Source organism: Tiliqua scincoides, chromosome 3 (genome assembly GCF_035046505.1).
Source record: "Tiliqua scincoides isolate rTilSci1 chromosome 3, rTilSci1.hap2, whole genome shotgun sequence".
Classification (NCBI taxonomy): domain Eukaryota; kingdom Metazoa; phylum Chordata; class Lepidosauria; order Squamata; family Scincidae; genus Tiliqua; species Tiliqua scincoides.
Window position 1 is genome coordinate 151,106,296 of NC_089823.1, and position 20,670 is coordinate 151,126,965.

General features: G+C 37.8%; 1 protein-coding gene across 2 annotated transcripts in view; it reads right to left on the bottom strand.

Moving 5' to 3' along the window:
* Nucleotides 1-20,670, bottom strand: part of RUFY2 (RUN and FYVE domain containing 2) — a 42,617-nt gene continuing 21,947 nt past the window's right edge. The window contains exons 9-18 of one of the 2 annotated variants that reach the window (XM_066619144.1): nucleotides 20,405-20,506; nucleotides 19,356-19,472; nucleotides 18,556-18,723; nucleotides 16,652-16,749; nucleotides 13,103-13,222; nucleotides 8,439-8,568; nucleotides 7,032-7,126; nucleotides 5,344-5,392; nucleotides 2,594-2,671; nucleotides 1-1,633 (exon numbers count right to left, since the gene is read on the bottom strand). In XM_066619144.1, coding sequence (XP_066475241.1) covers nucleotides 1,490-1,633; nucleotides 2,594-2,671; nucleotides 5,344-5,392; nucleotides 7,032-7,126; nucleotides 8,439-8,568; nucleotides 13,103-13,222; nucleotides 16,652-16,749; nucleotides 18,556-18,723; nucleotides 19,356-19,472; nucleotides 20,405-20,506 — 1,101 coding nt within the window. In that variant the 3' untranslated portion in view covers nucleotides 1-1,489. Of the gene's footprint in view, nucleotides 1,634-2,593; nucleotides 2,672-5,343; nucleotides 5,393-7,031; nucleotides 7,127-8,438; nucleotides 8,569-13,102; nucleotides 13,260-16,651; nucleotides 16,750-18,555; nucleotides 18,724-19,355; nucleotides 19,473-20,404; nucleotides 20,507-20,670 lie in introns of those variants that run through there. The other variant, XM_066619145.1, reaches the window with a different exon arrangement.

The following is a 20,670-nucleotide window of genomic DNA, read 5'->3' on the forward strand; positions in this document are numbered from 1 at the left end:
GTTTAAAATATTACAAAAGCTGCATTAGCAGTTAATTTATAATCTTGGCACATATGTACCATAGGCCTAGAAAGTCTGTGCTGAGACTATAGATATTTCTAGATACAGGAATAAATAATGATTGGTTGAAAGACTTCCTATCTCAGTTTTTACTAGGGAGGGCCTGTCAAACTAGAACATCCCAAGATGAGCCAAACAATTTGAATTTTGGGCCATGTTATTTGTGTAAGATGCAGAAGGATGAAAGCAATGTATTTACAAAATACGTTGTGTAAATGTTCTTAATTATGCCTGATGAGTTTATGTAGATGTTAAAGATTTAATACATACATTGTAGTGCTACTATTACCTGAACCTCAGTAATGCAAATCTCTTGATTCCTTCTCCCTTATTACCTCTCTGCCATACAACCTGATAGTACCAATATAAAGGACTCTCACTTAATCTGACTGTAAAGTTGTTTTTTAGACTTGTGATAAGTGAAGTCTGAAAAGGAAGAAGAAGAAAAAAGACCATCATGTTGTCCTGTTGCTATCATTCTATGGTGTACATAATTGTTATGTTATTGCACTTGGAGGGGGGCATATTCACCTCTCAGCTGGCCTTCTGCCAGCACTTCTCCCTTTCTCATAGTCCTGTGCACAGCACACAAGTCAAATAGGTCCCCCCCCAGTCAAGCTATTGAGAGATCGCCCCAAAAGATCCTTCTAACACATCCCGCAAAGATGGTTGTTTGGTTGTCCAAGGTGGCCTTCCAGCTGCTCAGCACCATGGAGCTCCCTATTGTATACAAGCCCCTCAAGCTTGTGTCCAGTCCCGCTACCATCGCACTCTTAAGGGTAAGTCACCACACACGTACAGTTATATAGAAGCTGCTGCATTAACAGCATGGGGTGTTAAGAGAGCCCCAAATTGCTAGATGCTTACATCTAGTACTTTTATATATATTCTGTGCCAAAGAAAACCAAATTCTGCAACTGAAAAGTTAATTCATTTGCATCTATTTAGTGTGCATGACTTAATTGAATGTGCAGAATGAAGCAATTCAACTTTTTTTGTAGCAATTCAACTTTTTTGTATCAAATGCCTAACGGTTTCCAAGCTTCTCCAGCCATGCCAACCTGGTCCCAAATTAAGAATTGTTCAAGAATGAAATACAAAGTTCTGCACTACTGTAGATACTAATATGGTCCATATGCATGACAATGCATGGCAGATGAATGGAATACACCAAGTCCCACCAAATACTTTTAAAGGGTGACAGATGGTTTTGCTTAAGCTGATATATTCTTAGGATCTGGCACAGATTCACAAAGCAATGATATGCTGACACTGCAGGAATATTGCAATGGCACAAGTTTTAGTATTGGTTATTGAGATGATTCTGACAGTACAAAAGCATTTGCCAATGTTGTAGGAGTATGTACAGCAACACTAGTATTTGCCATTGTAGTGAAGTAACAGCATTTGACAGATCTGCAAATGATGCTTAGGGTACATTGGAAGAACACCTTTGTATTAGCAGCGCATGACAGGAATCACAGACTCGTACAGGCTTCGGTGAGGATGGCAAAGGCAGTTCATTGTCAGAGCAGGCATTACAGAAAATTTCTCCGCAGTTCCTACAGTGATGCTAAATCAAAATAAAAAGCAAAGCAAAAACATTGGAATCAGTTGTAATTAAATAGGTTTCTGTTTGTATGTTTTATACAACTCTGAAGTTAAGTTCTTGCATTCCATTTTCAAAGGACAGTGTCAGACAACCAATCTGCACAAGCATTTCTTGGGCCTTTTCTCCTAAAATTAGAGTTGTCAAAATAGGTGGAAAGAGCTGAGCACTTCACAATATCAGTTTTGCTCCTGGGAATACTGAAAAATCACCTGCAATAGTCACGTGTTTGATAATGGTATTATTTATTTTACACAGAAGTAAGCCCACTGTGTCAGTAAGACTTGCAGTGGTTCACATACTTTTAGCACTGGGACCCATGTTTTAGAATGAGAATCTATCAGGACTCACCAGAAGTGATGTCATGGCTGCAAGTGACATCATCAAGCAGGAAGAATTTTAGCCAAATCTAGGCTGCAATCCTACCCACACTTTCCCAGTAAAAGTCCCATTTACTATCATGCAGTGACATAGCATGGTAGCACCAGGTCTAACATATTAAAAATAAAATATTGAAATGAATGGGGACCCACCTGAAATGGGCTTGCAACCCACCTAGTGGGACCCAACCCACAGTTTGAGAAACACTGACTTAGGGAATAATCCTGTCTTACTCAATGGAAACAAACACCTAAGCAATAGTTTTTTGCAATATATCTGAATAACAAACTGCAGCTTGATTTTAAACTAGTAATCGTTGGAAGAATTCCATATCAGTTTGTGGGACTTATGATCAAAAATCACTGTTTTCATACTATAATTGCTAAGATTTACGACACATATAAATATACTTGAATAGAAAACCAACTTTTATCAGTATTAAGTAAACTGGATGCCTCTTTTTTTAGACGGGAAAGGCAGAATAAAAATGTTTTAAAATTAAAAAAACCAAAACTGATAATGCACCTTTGTATAAAATCTCACCTTCCTTTTGGATAGAGAAAACTCCTTTTCACATAATTTGCAGTGGGTAGCTTCTTTGTCTTTTAACCACACCTGACCCTAGCGGAGAGGAAAGGAATTATGTAGAACAACTGCAGGTGCATTAACTATGACATATCAGATCTTAAATCCTTCAAGAGTGCAAGTGCTTGCACCTGATGCCAGGCTAACTTAACTGGATAGGAATTGTGTTGGGTTCACCTCAGCAGCATGTTCTGGAAGTGTTCAATAACTTCCATACTGAAGGTCCCCTATGTGCAAGCGATTCAGGATTTCAGGGTCTCCACGGCCCTCAATATCAGTTAATATCTGGTCCCACTCATTGTGCAGGTCATAGTATCAATTTGGTGACCAATTTGCAATTCATGTTGAGAATAAAGTCACATTCATTCCAATCTGAATTCTTTTTTGCGAGGAAGTCCTGTGGTAGTGCCAGGAGCAATTGATGTCCTCATATGGATTCTTTTCATTTTGAGCCCCCTGATAATATGGGCAAGATGCTTGCAAGTGCAGTCAACAGTATTCTCTCTTAGGTCTTGATGGTTAAGGCTGCAGGTTACACTGAATTCAGCAGAACTTACTTATAATAATAATAATAATAATAAAACTTTATTTTTATCCCGCCCTTCTCCCAAAAAGGGACCCATATCTTCTGAGTAGATATGTACAGGATTGTGCTTCAAGACAGCCAGGAAAGGTACAGTTGAGTGGGTCTAGAGCAGGGGTGCTCAATAGGTGGATCGCGATCTACCGGTAGATCGTGAGGCAAAATGAGTAGATCGCGGAGCCCTGTCTCTCCAAACTGTTAATATGTCAGTTTTGTCTAGTGACTAGACGAAACCAACATATTTAGCTAAACTCACACTGAAACGGACACTTTAGCTGCTCTTCAGGCATGCAGCAACAAAACTGACGAAACTGACTAGACTCCAGCAGGGGCTCCATACATTAAAGGGGGTGTCTGTCAGACGCTTCCTTCCCCCCTGGTAGATCTCCGGGCCTTGCTGGGTTTCAAAGTAGCTCTCGAGCCAAAAAAGTGTGAGCACCCCTGGTCTAGAGTAAGGGTATCAAACTTGTTTCATGCAGCAGGCTGAATAGCATTCATGATGCCTGCTGAGGGCCAGAAGTGATGTCATAAAGCAGAAGCGATATTAAATAGGTCATGTCCTGAAATAAGCACTTCTTTCTCCCTTGGGAACTCACTAGGAAATGGCAGAAGAAAAAATACACAAATATTTTTAAGATATGGGAGAGCCCAGTTATCACACAGGCTGCCCTTTCAGCAGAGACAGCACAGCTCAGCAGCTGAAAGCAGCTGATGGTGATACTGAGAAGGCCTAAGGGCCAGATAAAGAGCTTCTGGCCCTTGGGCCTTATGTCTGGCACCCTGTTCTAGAGAGTTGTAAATCCTTCTTTAGTGGGATATGTATGTGTGAAATGCTAGCTTCTTTAAAAACTACAATAGGGGCCCCATATCCGTAGATCCAGTATCCACAGATTGAGTTATCCGCGGATCAGGTCCTGGGCCCCCTCAGCACCAACCCCCTGCATGCCCCCTCCTGGAGCTGTTTCTGAGCTCAAGTATTGATATAATGCGACTTCTGGTTATTAATAACTGGAAGTTGTGTTATATCAATAGCTGAGCTCAGTCTGAGCTTGGAAGAGGCTGGGGACAAATGTGAGGGGAGGGGAGCTGAGGGGAGGGGAGTGGAGATGGGCATTCTCTGCTCCAGGGGGCTCCTGGACTGCGGAGATGGGCATTTGCTCCTATCTGCTGTTCCAGCTATCTATGGGGGGTTCCACCACTACCTACTTTTTCCACTAACAAGTGGTTTTATATCCCTTTTCTCCAAATGTTCATCAGTGGCTGCTGGCAGCTGCTTGGGGCGGCTGATGAGAGATACCAAACATTGATCTGTTCGGAATCAATGTCATTGTCAGGTGATAAACATATGTTTCAGAAGAAATATTGACAGGCAGCTGAACTAGAAAATTTATGGGAGAAAGGCCAAAGTTTAAGGAGGACCAGGTAGGAGAGAGAAAGAAGGAGAGAAGTTTGATCTTCCAAGTATCATATAGAAAAGGCATCTGGTTAGGACATTTGGTGGTGAATGTTTTATAACATATCCGTTGACTTAAATTATGGATCCCAAGTCTTAAAGGGAGCAGCAGAATAGGGAATGGACATATAGGTCATATAGGCAAGAGGTCTGGCTCAGTTGGTAGACCTGCCACCTCGTATGCCTGAAGATCTGAGGCTGCCAGTTCAAAACAACCGGAAGTACCCGAGAACTGACGACACGCTGATATACTGATGAGCTGACCCTAGGTGGCAGAGAGGAGCTGCCGTCAAGTGGAGCGTGGGAGGCAAAGGGCCAGAGAGAGACCAGACCGGGAAGGAATCCAGCTGGAACGAGGAGTTCTACAAAAGAGTCAAACTATTCAATTGTAAAAATCCTTACGGGGGTTTAGAACAGCCTGCCTATGTAAACCGCCTTGGATTAAAGTCTGAGGAGAAATCTGACGACCAAAGAAAGGCAGTATATAAATACCTGTATAAATAAAATATAATTAAATAAATATAGCGAAATGTTAAAATGGTTACAGGTTTGGCAAAGAGGAGAGGTACTCTTTAAAATGTAAGTCACATCTGAACTGATGGGTTAGGGTGCTGCATTAGCATTTCAAATTAAGATAATCCACCATCTGGAAGTCTCTCCCACATGACTCACCTGCAATGTTTTATTTGCTTCTTTTATATCTTCTATTTTAAGCTTTGATCTAAAGAGAAGACATAATTTCAAAATTGTATGAACAAATTATATACTCTAATACTCCACTTTTTTCAGAGGCTCAGGGACAGGATTAAAGGGATGTGAAGTTCAGTCTTCCTTCAACCCAGCACTTTCCTAGTAACAGTGTATAGAGTGCATTTCACATTTCTTTATCCAGATATAGGAATGTGTAGGAGCTAACCCTGAACTAGATAATGAAATATGCACCCCTATGCCCGACTACAAACTGATGGTCCAGCATTCTCTGCATGCCTACACTACGTGAAATGAGGATGTCTACAGGGAGACACGGTTGTCATAGCAATTGCTCCAAGTCTTTGATTTATCTTCCTCTAGAAGTCCAGAGTGGTTGTTTTCTGGTAGCCCCCCAGAAAGAGTACAGATTTAACCTCTTTCAAAAGGACTTTAGTGGCTGAATTTTAAAAACACTGTAGCTGTTGACTTTGTTGCATTATTATTTGATGATTATTGTGTTATTTTATTTTAGTTATATGGGCTTTTGAACATTATAAAACACCTGGAGCATGGAGTGGGCATATACACACACATTTTTAATCAGTACATAAGCATGCAAGCTAGGTACCCAATGTTTATCCCATTCTCAACATGTTTGAAAGCAGGGAGCGTCCATGGTATGCTATGGAAAGAATAGTAGACTTCTGGGGAAATTGGCTGAATTGATATGTCCATATTCCTTAAAAAAACACAATTTTATTTAGTCAAAATCTTGATTTTTGAATACCATCAAAAATTAAATTACTCCCAGCGTCCATACCTGATGCCAAGCCAACATAACTGGACAGGAATTGTGGATGTACTAAAAATGCGAATTATTTTATCCTGAAGAAAAAGTACAACCAAGTTGAGGCACTCATGGGCATAGAACTTGCGAGATATGTTCTGATAAGTGACAACCCATTTGAGAAGATGTTGGGCAGCCCGATCCTATCCAGGACTTATGTGTAAGTCCCAAAATGATGAAAATCATTCTGTGGGCTGCAGCTGCCAGAACAAAACACATTGTGTGCGGGCAACAGCAGCACACTGAACCTTCTCCATCCCACACTACTGCCAGGAAGTCAGTGAGGGGGGTGAATGGGGGAGAACCAGGGGCAGTTTGGGGAGCAGGACAAGCTGAGGGAGGATCTTGCCAGCAGCAGCGCACTCCAAGATCATATCCTCTGTTTCTTGGCTTGGCCTGCCCCCAATTCTCCTTGCACCTACATCAGGTAAATAGTTGGCGGTAGCTCTGAGGAGACCCATTGGAGACCAGGTAACAAAAATTTTTTACCTCTCCCTGGCTGTCTGGTATCCCGCGCTCCACTACAGCATGCAGTGCATGCTCCATCAGCAGTGCTGTGTGCTATGGGCTGGTAGGAAACAGGACTGGATGTTAATGTATTCCTATGGACCCAAAGAACTTCCTTGTAGAAGACCTGCCACATGCATCCCTAAAAGTATCCTTGCCTCTGTTGGCACACCCATGCCACTAGAAGTTCCTGTAAGAGAGTGAGGTGTCTTATAATGCTCATATGCATTGGGATTAATTTATATTGCTGCTATACTGTTTGCATTGTAAGGAAATCAAGCCTAACCCCCTCCAAAAATAAAAGACAGAAAATTACTCGCTAAGTTTGCCAGCCAATTCCTGGAGAGCTTCTTCTTGGTCATGGCAGAGGTTTTTCAACTGTTTGTTTTTCTCCTGTAATTTTAGGAACTCCTTTAAAAGCAAACAAACATGAGAATTTAATTGAGAGAGTCACATTTTATAGAAGTTTCATGTTATGAACTGCTGGATAAGACAAAGAAAGAAAATTAAGCATATCACCACACTCATCTCACTGCTGCTCTTGGTTATAATGTCTTTCTTATTAATTGCCAACATCGTTACTGACTGTAAGCCAGAAATGACACCTAGAAAGCAGAGCCACAGATCAACCAATGATTGTGTCTCACATTATGCTTTTCTCACTCACTCCCCCACTTACTCCTTGTTTTAATTAATAAACACAAACTTCCTTAGAGATACATCAACTGCTCTGAGTTGTAACTAAATGAGACACAAGTTGACAAAAACTTATGATAATCGGAATTTCAAAATCTTGTCCCAGCTATAACAGGTAATCAGCAAGACTTCCTGGAACAAGGACAAATATAAAAGATTTGATAAGAACAATCCAGAGAGAAAGGATGGACTGATAATACACAGATATTTTAGGGCATTCACAACATTTGTCTGCGTTTGTAATTCCACTCCTATTCATTCCCATGTCCCTGGCTCCTTGAGCCAGGGTAGTCTCTGGCTCCCTGAACAAAATTCATATTTTCGGTTTGGGCCAATAAAGTTCAAAAACAACTTAGGCCAGTGGTTTTCAAACTTTTAGCACTGGGACCCACTTTTTAGAATGAGAATCTGTCAGAACCCACCAGAAGTGGTCATGACCAGAAGTGACACCCACAAGCCAGGAAAATTTTAAGCAATCCTAGGCTGCAATCCTACACACACTTACCCAGGAGAAAGTCCCATTTACTATCATTGTTAAAAGCATAAATAGAGTAGCCTGTTAAAAGTTCAGGTCTGTAACATTTCCCCAAATGCAGTCACATACCATGGTAGCATCAAGTTCAATATATTAAAAATAAAACATTGAAATCAACGGGGACCCAACTGGAATTGGTTCGCGGCCCATCTAGAGTGTCCCGACCCACAGTTTAAACACCGGCTTAGGCAATGCATATTTTAGAATTGCCTTTTCTTCTTAGGTTAAATCTCCAAGAATCAGCTTTTGACTACATACACATACCATAAAAGTTCCTGACTGGGAACTACAAAAAACCTCCAAATACACTTTATTCTCCTCCATACCCATATACAGTTCGATCATAGTCTTACAATACAATCCTATGCATGTCCACTCAAAAGTAAGCCCCACTATGTTCAATGGAGCTTACTCCCAGGAAAGCATTATAGGACTAAGGGCTTACTTTAAAAATAACAAAGTGATTTTGAGAAACTGTGCTACAGAATTTACTTTTTTAAGAGTAATAATTTGTTGGGTTTCTGTCTTCAAAGAAGATGATGCTTCTTTCTCCTTTTTAAGATCTTCTTTCATTGTTTGTTGCCATTCTTTTTCTATTTTCAAATCAGTTTCCAGCTGACCCCTAAAAATACAGAGCTTTTTTTAATCCCTCAATTACTCTGTTTTGCTCATCAAAATTACATAAGAATAATTATCCTTTTACAGTTTCAATAAGACAAGGTTTATATGTCTTATAACATTTTCTGTAAACACTGTCTACATATTAACTATAGTATTATGGTTTGTTTTTTCTCAGAAAGATGTTTTAGATTATGTTACTTGAATAGAAGCTTCTGAAAAAAAATACGTCACAGAATATTAATAAAATGACTATTCTTTGATGGCAGGAACATGCAGAAGGTGAAATCTTTCCATCTGACTCAAACATCACCAGGATTAGTGCAACAGACCCTCTCAAGGGAGGCTGGGTAGCCCCATCCCTTATCTCCTTCCAAACTGCTCTTTTACGGAGATCTTTGAGGGAGAATGGAGAGTAAGGGGTTTCCTGCCACAAGAACAAGCCTTGGAAAATCACAGTCTTGTGCACCCCCTCTGCTTTTGTCCTCCTTTGTGCAGGAGACTGAAAGCTTCTGCTTTCACGTTAAGACCAAACTGCGGTTCCACATTATGTAGGAACATAGGGAACTGCAGTTTTGTTAATTAAACAAAGTTAGAAAAAAACATACCTGGTTTGATATTCTGCCTTGTTCTAACTCTCATTAGCATTACTTTCCATCGCAGTTCCTCATGGTTCACTTTATTCCTCTCATGTACAATGGGATGCACAGTAGGCAAGCACATAGCTCTCTGAGGTTTGTTCTCATGGTGAGAAATACTGGTTTCCCATTAAGTCTGAATGAGAGGAGTGTCTAAACGCTTGGTTGTCTACTGGATGATCACGACTTTAAGGATAAGAGGGTAATGAGTGCTGGATTCAGTCCAAGCATTCCTCCATGATACTTCATTTCTGACTTGGAGCACTCTACATGCATTTCTACTTCGATAAGATTTAATGGGGCAGCTTTTATGGGTAAAAGAGATTTGTGCACATCAGCGCAAGGATTCAAAAAAAGTGAAACTAGTTTCCTGGACCCAACAGAGAATTTTTTTGAACAGCATATGCCTAAGCTGGATGACAAAGTTGAGGAGCTGAGGTTCAAAAGCAGTATGTAATATGGCACAGAGATCAGCTTAAAAAATCCAGTTGGCTTGCACAAGCCTTTTTGGATTTTACTTCATGACTCCTGCAGCTGAACAAAGTTGCAGGTAGGCAGAGGAATTGAAGATCACGGTCCCAACCTGCTCTGCTCAACATGAATCATTCATTTATTCTGTGGAAATGCTTAGCAGCTTTTCACTTTTTTTTCCTGTAATTTATTAAAACTGAAGTGTTTTATTTTTTAAGCTAATAGCACTTACAACAGACATTCAACAGGAAAATGAAAAAATCTTAGATGTATTCTGGATTTCCCAAAGAACATATTTTACTTACAATTCCTTCTCCTTTTGGATGATTTTTTATTTTTATTTTTTATTTTAAAAAAACAAAACCACAACACACACAAATATTAACAATTGTGCTCCCCCGCACCTTCGGGATATCACTCAATAATTACTTCATATATCCTTTTCTTTCTTTTACTCCTATCATTCATCCAAATTCATATATCCCCTTTCCCTCCAAAAAAATAATGAATTTTTGGGTATTTGCCAAGAACATAACTAATAAATACATCCCAAATATCCTTAAAATAATTTATTTTCAAAATCCCTTTCTTCAGTTTTATTTCATTTGTTAATCTATCATTAGCTGCTATTTCCTGTATTTCCCCACACCAATCTTCCCACCTAAACTTAAACGCAACTTTCCAATTTTTCGCTATTATCATTCTTGTTACCGCCACCATAACTATTACCAATTCTTTTTCCCCCCAACTCAAACATGTTTCTCCAATCAATTTAATAATGCAATTCTAGGATTTGCTTTTACCTCCTCTCCAACAACTTCACTAATTTCCTTAAACACGTCTATCTATATTTTCTTCACCTCTTTACATCCCCACCACATTTAGCGTCCTGATTAATTAATGAAATTGGACTACATGAACCCATGTCCATTGGGTTTTTATCTGTTTTTAAAATTAACATAATCATTGCTTGTCTCCATGAATCTGGAATTTCTCCTCCATGCAATATTTTATTAAATAAACACTTCATTTTAGGGAGTAAAAAAAATTTTTTAAGCCTTATAGTACTCCGCTGTTAAATCATCTGTCCCAGGAGTTTTTCCCATTTTTAATTTTTTAATTACATCTTCTTTCTCCTTTTATCTCTTGTTCCATTTCCCCTCTATCTATTTCATGTAATTTCATATCTACATTTTATATATTTTTTAACCTTTTCTATTGATATATTATTACTTGTGTACAGTTTTGCAAAAAAATTTTGAAATGCTTTAGTTTTTGTCTCTCATTACGCTATGTAGGTTTCCCTTTCCATCAATAATTATTCCTATATTACTCTTAGTTTTTTTAACTTGTGTATACCTTGCTAACATTCTAGAATTTCTGTTACTATATTCAAAAAAATCTCTTTTTAAATATAATAAATTTCTTTGGATATTTTCTGTCTCATAAATTTCTAATTCCTTCCTTAAGGCTTGTTTCTCTTTATTAATTTTCATATCACCACACCTTAAAAATTATTTTTCCAATTACTTAATATGATCTTCCAACTCCTTTCTCCGTTTTTCCTGCTGTTTACGTAAGTTATGTTTCTTTAATACAAAATCCTCTCGTAACAGCTTTCATTGTATCCCAGACCAAATTTTCTTTATTATCTCTTTCATTAATTTGCCATATTTACCCTAAATCTTTCTGAATTCTTTCAATTATTTCTCCATTCCTAAGTAACTTATCATCAGTTCTCCATCTTAGACCTCTATAATCTTTTTAAATTCTAAATTCCATTTTAAGCTTTGCATGATTTGAAATTTTAATTACATCTATTTCCACATTTATAATTTTTGATAAAACTCATTTGAGACAAATATATAATCTATTCTTGAATAAGATTTATGTACCACTGAATAAAAAGTGAACCTTCTTTCATTCCCCTTTATTTCCCTACGCACATCCTTAAGATTCGCATTTTTAATCACCTTTTTCAACATTGTTTCTTTATTTTTCTTTTCTTCTACTCTTATTTTAGTTTTATCTTTATTCTTATCCATCACATTATTATAATCTCCTGCCATAATCACATAACCTTTTCTAAATTTTTCTAAATCTCTCAAAATTTTTTCATAAAATTCTGATTGATTTTCATTTGGTGCATATATATTAAGGTATATTCCTCTCCCCTAATTAAACCTTGTATCATTAAGAATCTTCCTTCCTTATCTTTCTTTATTAAATCCACCTGAAATTCACACCTCCTAGATATCATAATTGCCACTCCTTTAGATTTAGAAGTACCATATGATTTTTCATATATTTCCATCCCATTAAACTTCAACTCATTTACTCCTCTCTTTTGATGTGTTTCTGGCAAAAATAATATATCTGGTTTATCCACTTTAATAAGGGATTGAATTTTCAAACGCTTACTTGTGGTTCCCAAGCCTTTAATATTCAACGTTACTACTTTTATACTATTCTCCATTTATTCTATATAGTATGCTGCATCTATCATGAATTGTGAACCCCACCCAACTACCCATATAACCATAATTCCTATCTCTATCAACCATCTCTACCACAACACATAACTCTACATCTTTATCTTTCCCTACTATTGCCCTCATCCCCCAACAATTACAATTTCAACTCCCCATTTACTACCAGAAACTACCTTCTAGTAGTTCACCCTATCAAATTAGAAAGGGGGGGAGACACATATCTTTCATGGCGTGAACTCTCCCACACTCTCCTGCAATGCTTATTAAATTTATTTTAATTATCCAGACTAATACTTCCAACTACTTTCCATAATCTTAACATATCCTTCTAATCAGAATTCATCTTACAACATTCCATATTTCCCTTTACCAATATTTATTTCTATTAACCTTTACTTATTAAATCTAACTCATACATTTCTATCTTATTCCTTCCTCTTTGCTCTTCTCTAATTCCTTACATTCTGCTTTTTATAGATCTGATTCCTCTTCCACTCTTTTCTCCACTAAAAAATTCTTCTTCAATTTCCAGATCCTGTTGCTGAATTCATTCTTTCTATTGTAGCTTTTTTACATTTAGCTTCATATTGAGCCCTTCGACTTTCTGATACAATTCCTTTTTGATACATCCACTCCATTAATTCTTTAGTCGATTCCAATTGATATGTCTTCTTAGCGTATATCACAATTATAAATAGGGGATACCCCCATTTATAAATTATTCCATGTTCTCTCAATATGTTCGTAGTTTCTCTCATATCCCTTCTGAAAGCTATGGTTTCAGGACAAAGGTCATTAAATATTTTCACAGGAGTTTCATTAATCCTTAATGTTTCTGGATTTGCTCTAGTTACTTTTAATAACTCCTCTTTTTTATTCAACAGGAAAAAAAATCTTAGATGTATTCTGAATTTCCCAAAGAACATATTTTACTTACAATTGCTTCTCCTTTTGGATGATTTCTTTCTGCAGACTTTCAGATTTACTCATATAGCCTTGTTTAAATTTCTTGTCTTCACTCTCTGCTTCCATTTGAGCCTTCTCTGCTTGCTGCAATCTGGTGTAATTCAAATCAACTTTGGGTAAAACTGAAGCTAGAATTTGGGTGTAAAGGGTGAAGAAGACAAATAAAAGAAAAAAATGGGGAAATAGAAACATTTCTAAATGAAAATAAAGTTTGGGATAAACTCACAAACTCAAATGAGACCCAGACAATGCCTAGAAAACCAGATTCTTTTTCTCACTACAACGACAACAACGTCCACAGATTTCTCCAATTTTTTTTATTTAATGTTCAAGTAACAGTTGCCATCAGTACAGAGTCAGATAGATTTTATGATTCACATGTACAGAGCTTTGACTGCATTATTGTGTTATTTCGGGATTTTTTTTTTTACCTGTAACTAACCATTCCTTCACAAATTTATCAATACCACATAATGGCATAAGCAGTGCACTGAACAATCTGCTAATGTTCAGAACACAAAGCACAGCAATGCAATCATGGCAGAAGAAAAAGCCTTTGTGAAATCAACACAGCACACCCTGAGGCAGGCTCTGCGTCTAACATGGTGTGTGTGGTATAACTGAAAACATGTAAATCAATTGTATATTGATTTCAATAAAGCAGTTCAAGAAATGGATGGGGGATAGGCGCAGGCGGGTGTGTTCGTGTAATTCCTATTCCTGTAAAGATTGCTCCTCCCCTTCATATCAATAGGAAAGGTAGCTGCATGCTGTGTTCCTTTGCAATTGTGAAAAAATCCCTTTCACTGAAATGAATAGGGAACCCTTCTGATGTAGGAGTTCCACATACACATCAGAGCACGCCCAAATACTTCAGTTACCTACATTTTACAACTAAATCCTATAAAATAAAAATGTACTTGCCAGTCTGTCTATTCTGTTCCAGAAAGCAGACATTCTATTTTATACAGGTTTCTCTCTGCCTAACCACCCAACCACCATTTCATCACCGCTTCAGCCCCAAGAAAGGCAGATTTCAAATTTCATTTAAAAATTTAAGCAGAAAAACCAGATATGGACACAATTCCCTAAGCATTGATGTTGTGCATTGTCTATTTAATTCAGAAGGTTTTGTGCAAATATCAATATATTAAGGGAGATGTAATTAAAAATTGACAAATTTCAGACTTCAAGCTGTCTATATAACTGAAAAGATTGTTTCGGTATCTTATTAATAACGCTTAATATAAAATATCTGACACATTCTTAATTTTATCTATAGCTTTAGGAAAAACATATCAAAAACTCATGCTAGCTGAATTTTAAAATAAATGTCTATTTAAACATTTCAAAAGCAACACTTTTTAAATGTCAAAGTTAATTTTGATCGGTAAACAGAATATTAAGATTTGGAAGTGTGAAGTTATTTCAGAAAAACCAATATCATAGATCTGTTTCATTAATACTGACCAATTAGAATGCCAAATTTGTCAAAATGATTCTGCTGCATCCACAGCCTAATCCACAATTTAACTAAGCCAAAATACATGGACAATGGGCCTAAATCCAACATAATGGCTTAAAAAGTAGGCTGCAAGATGAAACTTGAATACCTAAAAAAAATTATTCCACTATCTATTTAAAGAGATCATGAAGTGGTTTTCAAAATGAAATGTCCTTAACAAGCTTGTACTGATGCTGCCCTTCACTGCTGGCACATTTCACCAAGGACATCGCAATAGTCCTTGTCTGCGTTAACAATTCTTTGTCACTTCAGATGTGCAATGGAAACAAATTAAACAAATAAAGATAATAAAAAACATCCAAAAATGTAAAAGTTGGGACAAAGAAGAAAAGAAAAAGAGGAAAAAGGATGTCAATAAAAGAATAGTCATGCCACTAACGCTTTAATACATAATTATGTTTTTTGTTAAGTAGATTGAAAAGAAAAACAATGGTAAGACATGTCAACAGCCATATGATGGGGCTATGAATGTTAACTTTTTTATAATTCAAAATAATAATTCTGCATGTCAACTTTTGCTTTTACAAACATTTGTGAATATTATGCAATAAGCACGCTACACATAGGCCTGATTAAAATTTCACAATATGATTTGTTGTGACAAGAATGAGTAGGCACAAACCTGAGGCTTGTGCATTCTGCACCCCCCCACCCCGGTGAATGAATTAAAAAAATTGGAAGTGTCCTTTTGTAGCTTTTCAACAAGGTAACTAGAGGCAAAGTGCTGCTATGGGTCCCCAATGGTGCCCTCATTCCTCTCCCTTTTGGCACACTGGATGCTACCAGTGCCAACAGTACTGAGTACTTCAGTCAAGTGAGTCTTCAGCCAGCGCCTGACCCAATGCCATCCCTAACACAACCAGAAGCTTTCAATCTCTCCCTTTGCGTGAGGAAAAGGTGGGAAAGGGAGTGGGGAGCACAGCAGCCCATGGCTTGTGCCTTCCCATTCAGGTTATAATGTTACATTCATACACTGAATTTATTTTATTTTTTAATATGTATAGGCATAATCCATACAGTTACTTCAGAAGCATCCAACGTTTATGTACAACATGTCAGCTTTTTGACCTTTTTTTTGGGGGGGGGGGGGGAGATGGTAACATCACAAATTGCTTTTGAAACTCATCTGAGTTCCAAATGTTGTCTGCTACCTAGGGAGGGGGAAGATGCTGTTCAAAACACACAAGCTGAAAGTGCTGTTGAGCATTTTGAACTAGTTGCAAGGTTCTCTAGGATACTAGCCCATTCACTGACAATTTAAACTGAAGAATGTTTCTCCAGATCTGGGCCAGACCTCCAGACCTGGCCATCCCAAAATATTAAGCAGCTAAAAGATAAAAGAAGTTTGGATCTCCCTCTTTAAAAAACAACTGTGGGAGTGGGAGGGATGAATTTGGAATATGGTTGGGGAGTTTAACATCTCCTCCTCTACCACTTTCCCCTATCAAAATCCTTACCACCTACAAATATGTTTTTCCTGTAGGACAAACAGCCAGGCAAAAGGTGCTGTGGTCCTGACTCATTTCTGACCAACAATGCTTCCACTCATTACTTTCAAGCTTTTAAAAAGGAGACCCAATCACAGATCTCTTGCTATACTCATCTAGTTTGACCCTTAATTTGAGTATATAAATTATACTTGGAGATTAGATTAATTTTTTTAAAATTAGGATTTTATGGAATAGCGGTAACAAGGAAAAAAAAAAAAAGGATAGGAAACAAATGGAATTCTGAAACAACCATCTAGCAGGTAATCTCACAATCAGCCGGGCACAGGAATCACGCAATCAACAAAACACAAGCAGAAAGTTTTGGATTAGGATTGTATTGTTCTTCGAATACATACCATATATTTTAAGATTTTAAAGGGCAGCTGCAAAACATATTTTAATCCTGCTTCAATACCAAGTCATATTTCAATGATAGCTACATGGTAATGGGGTAAGTGAAGGAAGAAATGAATGAAAAAAAGCAAAATAAAAAACAAAGCTGTACCTTTGCTCCAGCTGTTTCATAGTTGCAGTAATCTGACTGGTTTTATCCTCTAGTCGTCCAATTATTTCATTCTTTTCTTTCATGGTGTCATCAGAAACCTATTAATATTAATAGATTTTGATTAGAACAATGCAGCTGAGTAAAAGTCTGTAACTTTGATGTAAAACCACTGTTTCTCCCTTTCCTCTCCTTGTGATCTTGCACCTTCTTATACAACTTTGTGTACTAAACTCTCTGGAGTAACTCTGGTGTTGTATCAGTATGCAACAGTAGTAAAAGTGGGAGTAGGAAGTTACTCTCAGTTTTGCCCAGTCAACACCCCAATTTTCAGCATGAGGAAGCAAAAAAAAAAAAGGGTCTTGTTTCTTTTTCAAAAGATTGATAAAAGGAGAACAAAGGAGGCGTAAAATAATGTGACAGCTTAGCACTATACACATTGCAAGTGTCCTGCTACCTAGATCATGGGTGTCAAACATAAGGCCTGGGGGCAGGATGTGAACCGCGAAAGCTTTTCATCCAGCCCTCAGGCTCTCAGCTGCTGAGTAGTGCTGAGGTGTTACTGCTAAAAGGGCAGCCACCATGAAAATTGGGCTCTCCCATATCTTTAAATATGATAAAGATTTGCATGTTTTTTCTTTCGCCATTTGCAGTTAATGAATTACTAAGTGAGAAAAAGTGCTTATTTTTGGTTATTAGTTGTTTAATGACATCACTTCCGGTCCAACAATATCACTTCCAGCCCTCAGCAGGCATCATGAATGCCATTTGGCCCTCTGTATGAAATGAGTTTGACACCCCTGTCCTAGATCATCGAGAGAAGCAATGTGTGCTGATGGAACCTTTCTCCTCAGTTTAGTCACTGTTGATCCTGCTGCCTGTCCCAAAGACAGGAACTTCCATGTCCCTCTGGATCACCTGTTCCCATCCACAAAACTGCACAACAACAATTGCCATTACAGTCAGTTATCTTTATATGCGAATTTGCTATCTGCAAATTTGCTTATTTGTGAGGGGCAGAATTGCTACTTTCTCTCATTATCTGCTATGCAGAGACTTTCCAGAAGCTGTAGGGACCTTCAGAAGCTTCAGCCAGCTACTTTAAAGGGATCCACACTGGTCACAGAAACCATTCTGAAGGTCCCTGCAGCCTCTGCAAGGTCTTTGCAGCATTCAGAGATCTTTTGGCACTTCCTGCTGCAGTCTGCTGGCTTCCTGAGTGTCTCTGCTGGATTCTTTTGATGGTACCCTTCCCAACCAGATACCACTTGTACCTAACCCCAATGATCCCCCAGGATCAATGGTTTGTTATCTGCAAATTTACTATCCACTAGGGTTTTGAGGAACCTAACCCTAGCTGATAATGAGAACTGATTGATTGTGCTATTCAGAGCTACAGTTCTCAAAAGGGTATATGGAATTCCTTAGGAAAAGGCAGGCAGGTATTAGGAGACACAAGTGGGAAACACTGGGGAACAGAAACTCCTAGAGAAAATCCTGGCAGTCGTGGGAGGAGGGGACAGAGGCACAGAAAGGGCCACTACACAAACCTTTCTTCCCTGACTAGCAACAGCAAACTTTTCTGTTCTATTTTGGAACTGAGAGTACTGGCACCTTCTGCAATATTCTCCAGATGAAAATAAACTAATTTAGGGAAACAGAATCAAAGTAGCAATCCCCTTAAATTAAAAAAAATAAATCAAGATAACTATGTGTACATGGCTGCAGAGTGCAGAAATAGCTGACCAAAAAAGCAGAGATAAAATAAATCCTATAAAACAAAGTCAGCTTGGTTCTAAAGTGTCTGATTTTCCAAAATGCTGCAACATGTTCTAATTTCTGTAAGAAGAAAGCAAGCACTGATATCAGACTAGAGTTATATATTATCTTTCAAGTAACTCTTTTACCTGCAGTTTTTGGTACATTTCTACATTTATAGCTTTGACTTCCTCTAACTGTTGGCGCAGGCTTATAAGAGTGTCCTGTTTTTCATGTATATCTTTCTCCAGCAACTTCATTGCAAGTTCTATCTCATGCTTCATACCAACTTGGACCATCAGTTCATTCTCTATATCCTACAAGAATCCAAAATAAATAAAATAATTCTAAAATACCTTTTATATTTAATTCCATGCTTAAATTTTGACACATTTATTTTAAAAATATTGTAGCCCACTCCAAGAGTGCAGGATGAAGTCAGTCAAATTTTTAAATGAAATCTTATTTAAAAACTTTAAATCTTCAAAGTAAGTAGTGACAGAAAAAGAAAACACTCTAATGAAGACATTTAAAGTTGATTTTTTTTTGGTGTACTTATAGTTTTAATGGAGTATAGCTATGGAAGTATCATGATGAACCACTGCACTTTTGAATCATAGAGTTGGAAGGGATCTACAAGGTCATCTAGACCAACCCCCTGCCACAGGAATACCTACAGTATCTCTAGCAGGTGTCTGTCAAGCCTCTGTTTGAAGATCTCCAGTAATGGAGAATACACCACCTCCCTTGACAATCTGTTCCACTGCTGAATCGACCTTACCGTCAGGAATCTTTTCCTGATGTCTAATCAGAATCCCTTCTTTTGCAGTTTGTACCCATACTCTTTAAAATATACCACTACTGAACTGGAAAAATAATCAAAAGGAGCTGATTATTAATTAAGCATATGCATTTTTAAGGCTTCATAGTATATCTAACATACACTCACTTGTCTTAACTGTGATTCCTCTCGAAGCTGTCTGTGTGCTTCATTGTACATTTCGTCCAGACTCTGTCTAGAGTGTTTGTATGTCTGAAGTTCTGCTTCAGCATCTACTTTATTCACCTTTAAAGAAAGCAAAGCAGTCCTCTTATACTTAAATTACTGGCGTTCTAAAAGTGAGACATCTCCTTAGAGAGGCAAAGACAATAGCTCCAAACAGTGACAATACCTCTCTGACATTTTTCAGTGCTTGTCTTCATAAAGGAAAAAAGGCAAAATACCACAAGATGACACACCTCTGAGTTAATGCAACAATAAGATACTGTGTATGTTCTATTCCTAGAGCTGACACACAGTTCTGAGAATCATACTTCAGGTGCTAGGTCCCTCAAAAGTTGTGCAGCCATCATCGAGACCCCACACCATGACTGGCAAGCAGTGCCAGTGACTCCATTGATGCTGGCAAACTTACTGGAAGGGCTGCACCTCCATGAATGCCTGAAGTAATGTGTGATGCAAGCTTTGGTTAGAACGAACAACATGTTCAGAACATTCCATACTAGATCAATTGCGTCACCTTTGATTTGTAAATTAAAACAACATTTAAAGATTACTCCATAACCCAGAATTTACATTTGACAGTGTATATACATGACTACCTGCTCTTTGGTCAGATACTCGTCATGTTTCCTTTGAGTAATTTAGATACAGCACAACAAAATCTGTGATACCCTCTGTACTACTCCTAATTTAGATTTGAAACTAAGCATTAGTCCTTTCAGTTCCAATTAACACAAATAGCTATGTTCTTGGATCCCTACTATGTCATTATATCTAGTACAAAAATATCAATTCAGAAATATCTGCTTATTCCACGGATGGTCAGCATGTGTTCTTTCTCCCACCTTTTGCAGAATGTCTGTGTGGGATGCTGCTGAAATCCTGAAAAATCCCACTTTCATTTTGACTGAATGTGTGTCTCAAATCCAAACAGCTGCAGAAAGACATCTGAAAATATAACACTATTCAAACCACTGCCAACTGAATTCTCATACCTCGAGATGATGCTGAGTTTTCATTAAAATGAGCGTATTCTCACTTCTCAAGTGATGGTTTTCTTCTTGAAGTTTAATTATGTTGTTTTTGGCAATTGCGAGCTAAGAAAATGCAGAAGAAAACAGAAAGAAAATAAAAATTCATTTTCAGGTGAACAATGGGATAACAAAATTAAAGCATATAAGCAGCACTGGTCTCCCAAGAAAAAGTTTTGGTGCTCCGATGTATGATACAAAGGGCTCATACCTTACATTTACGTTTGTGA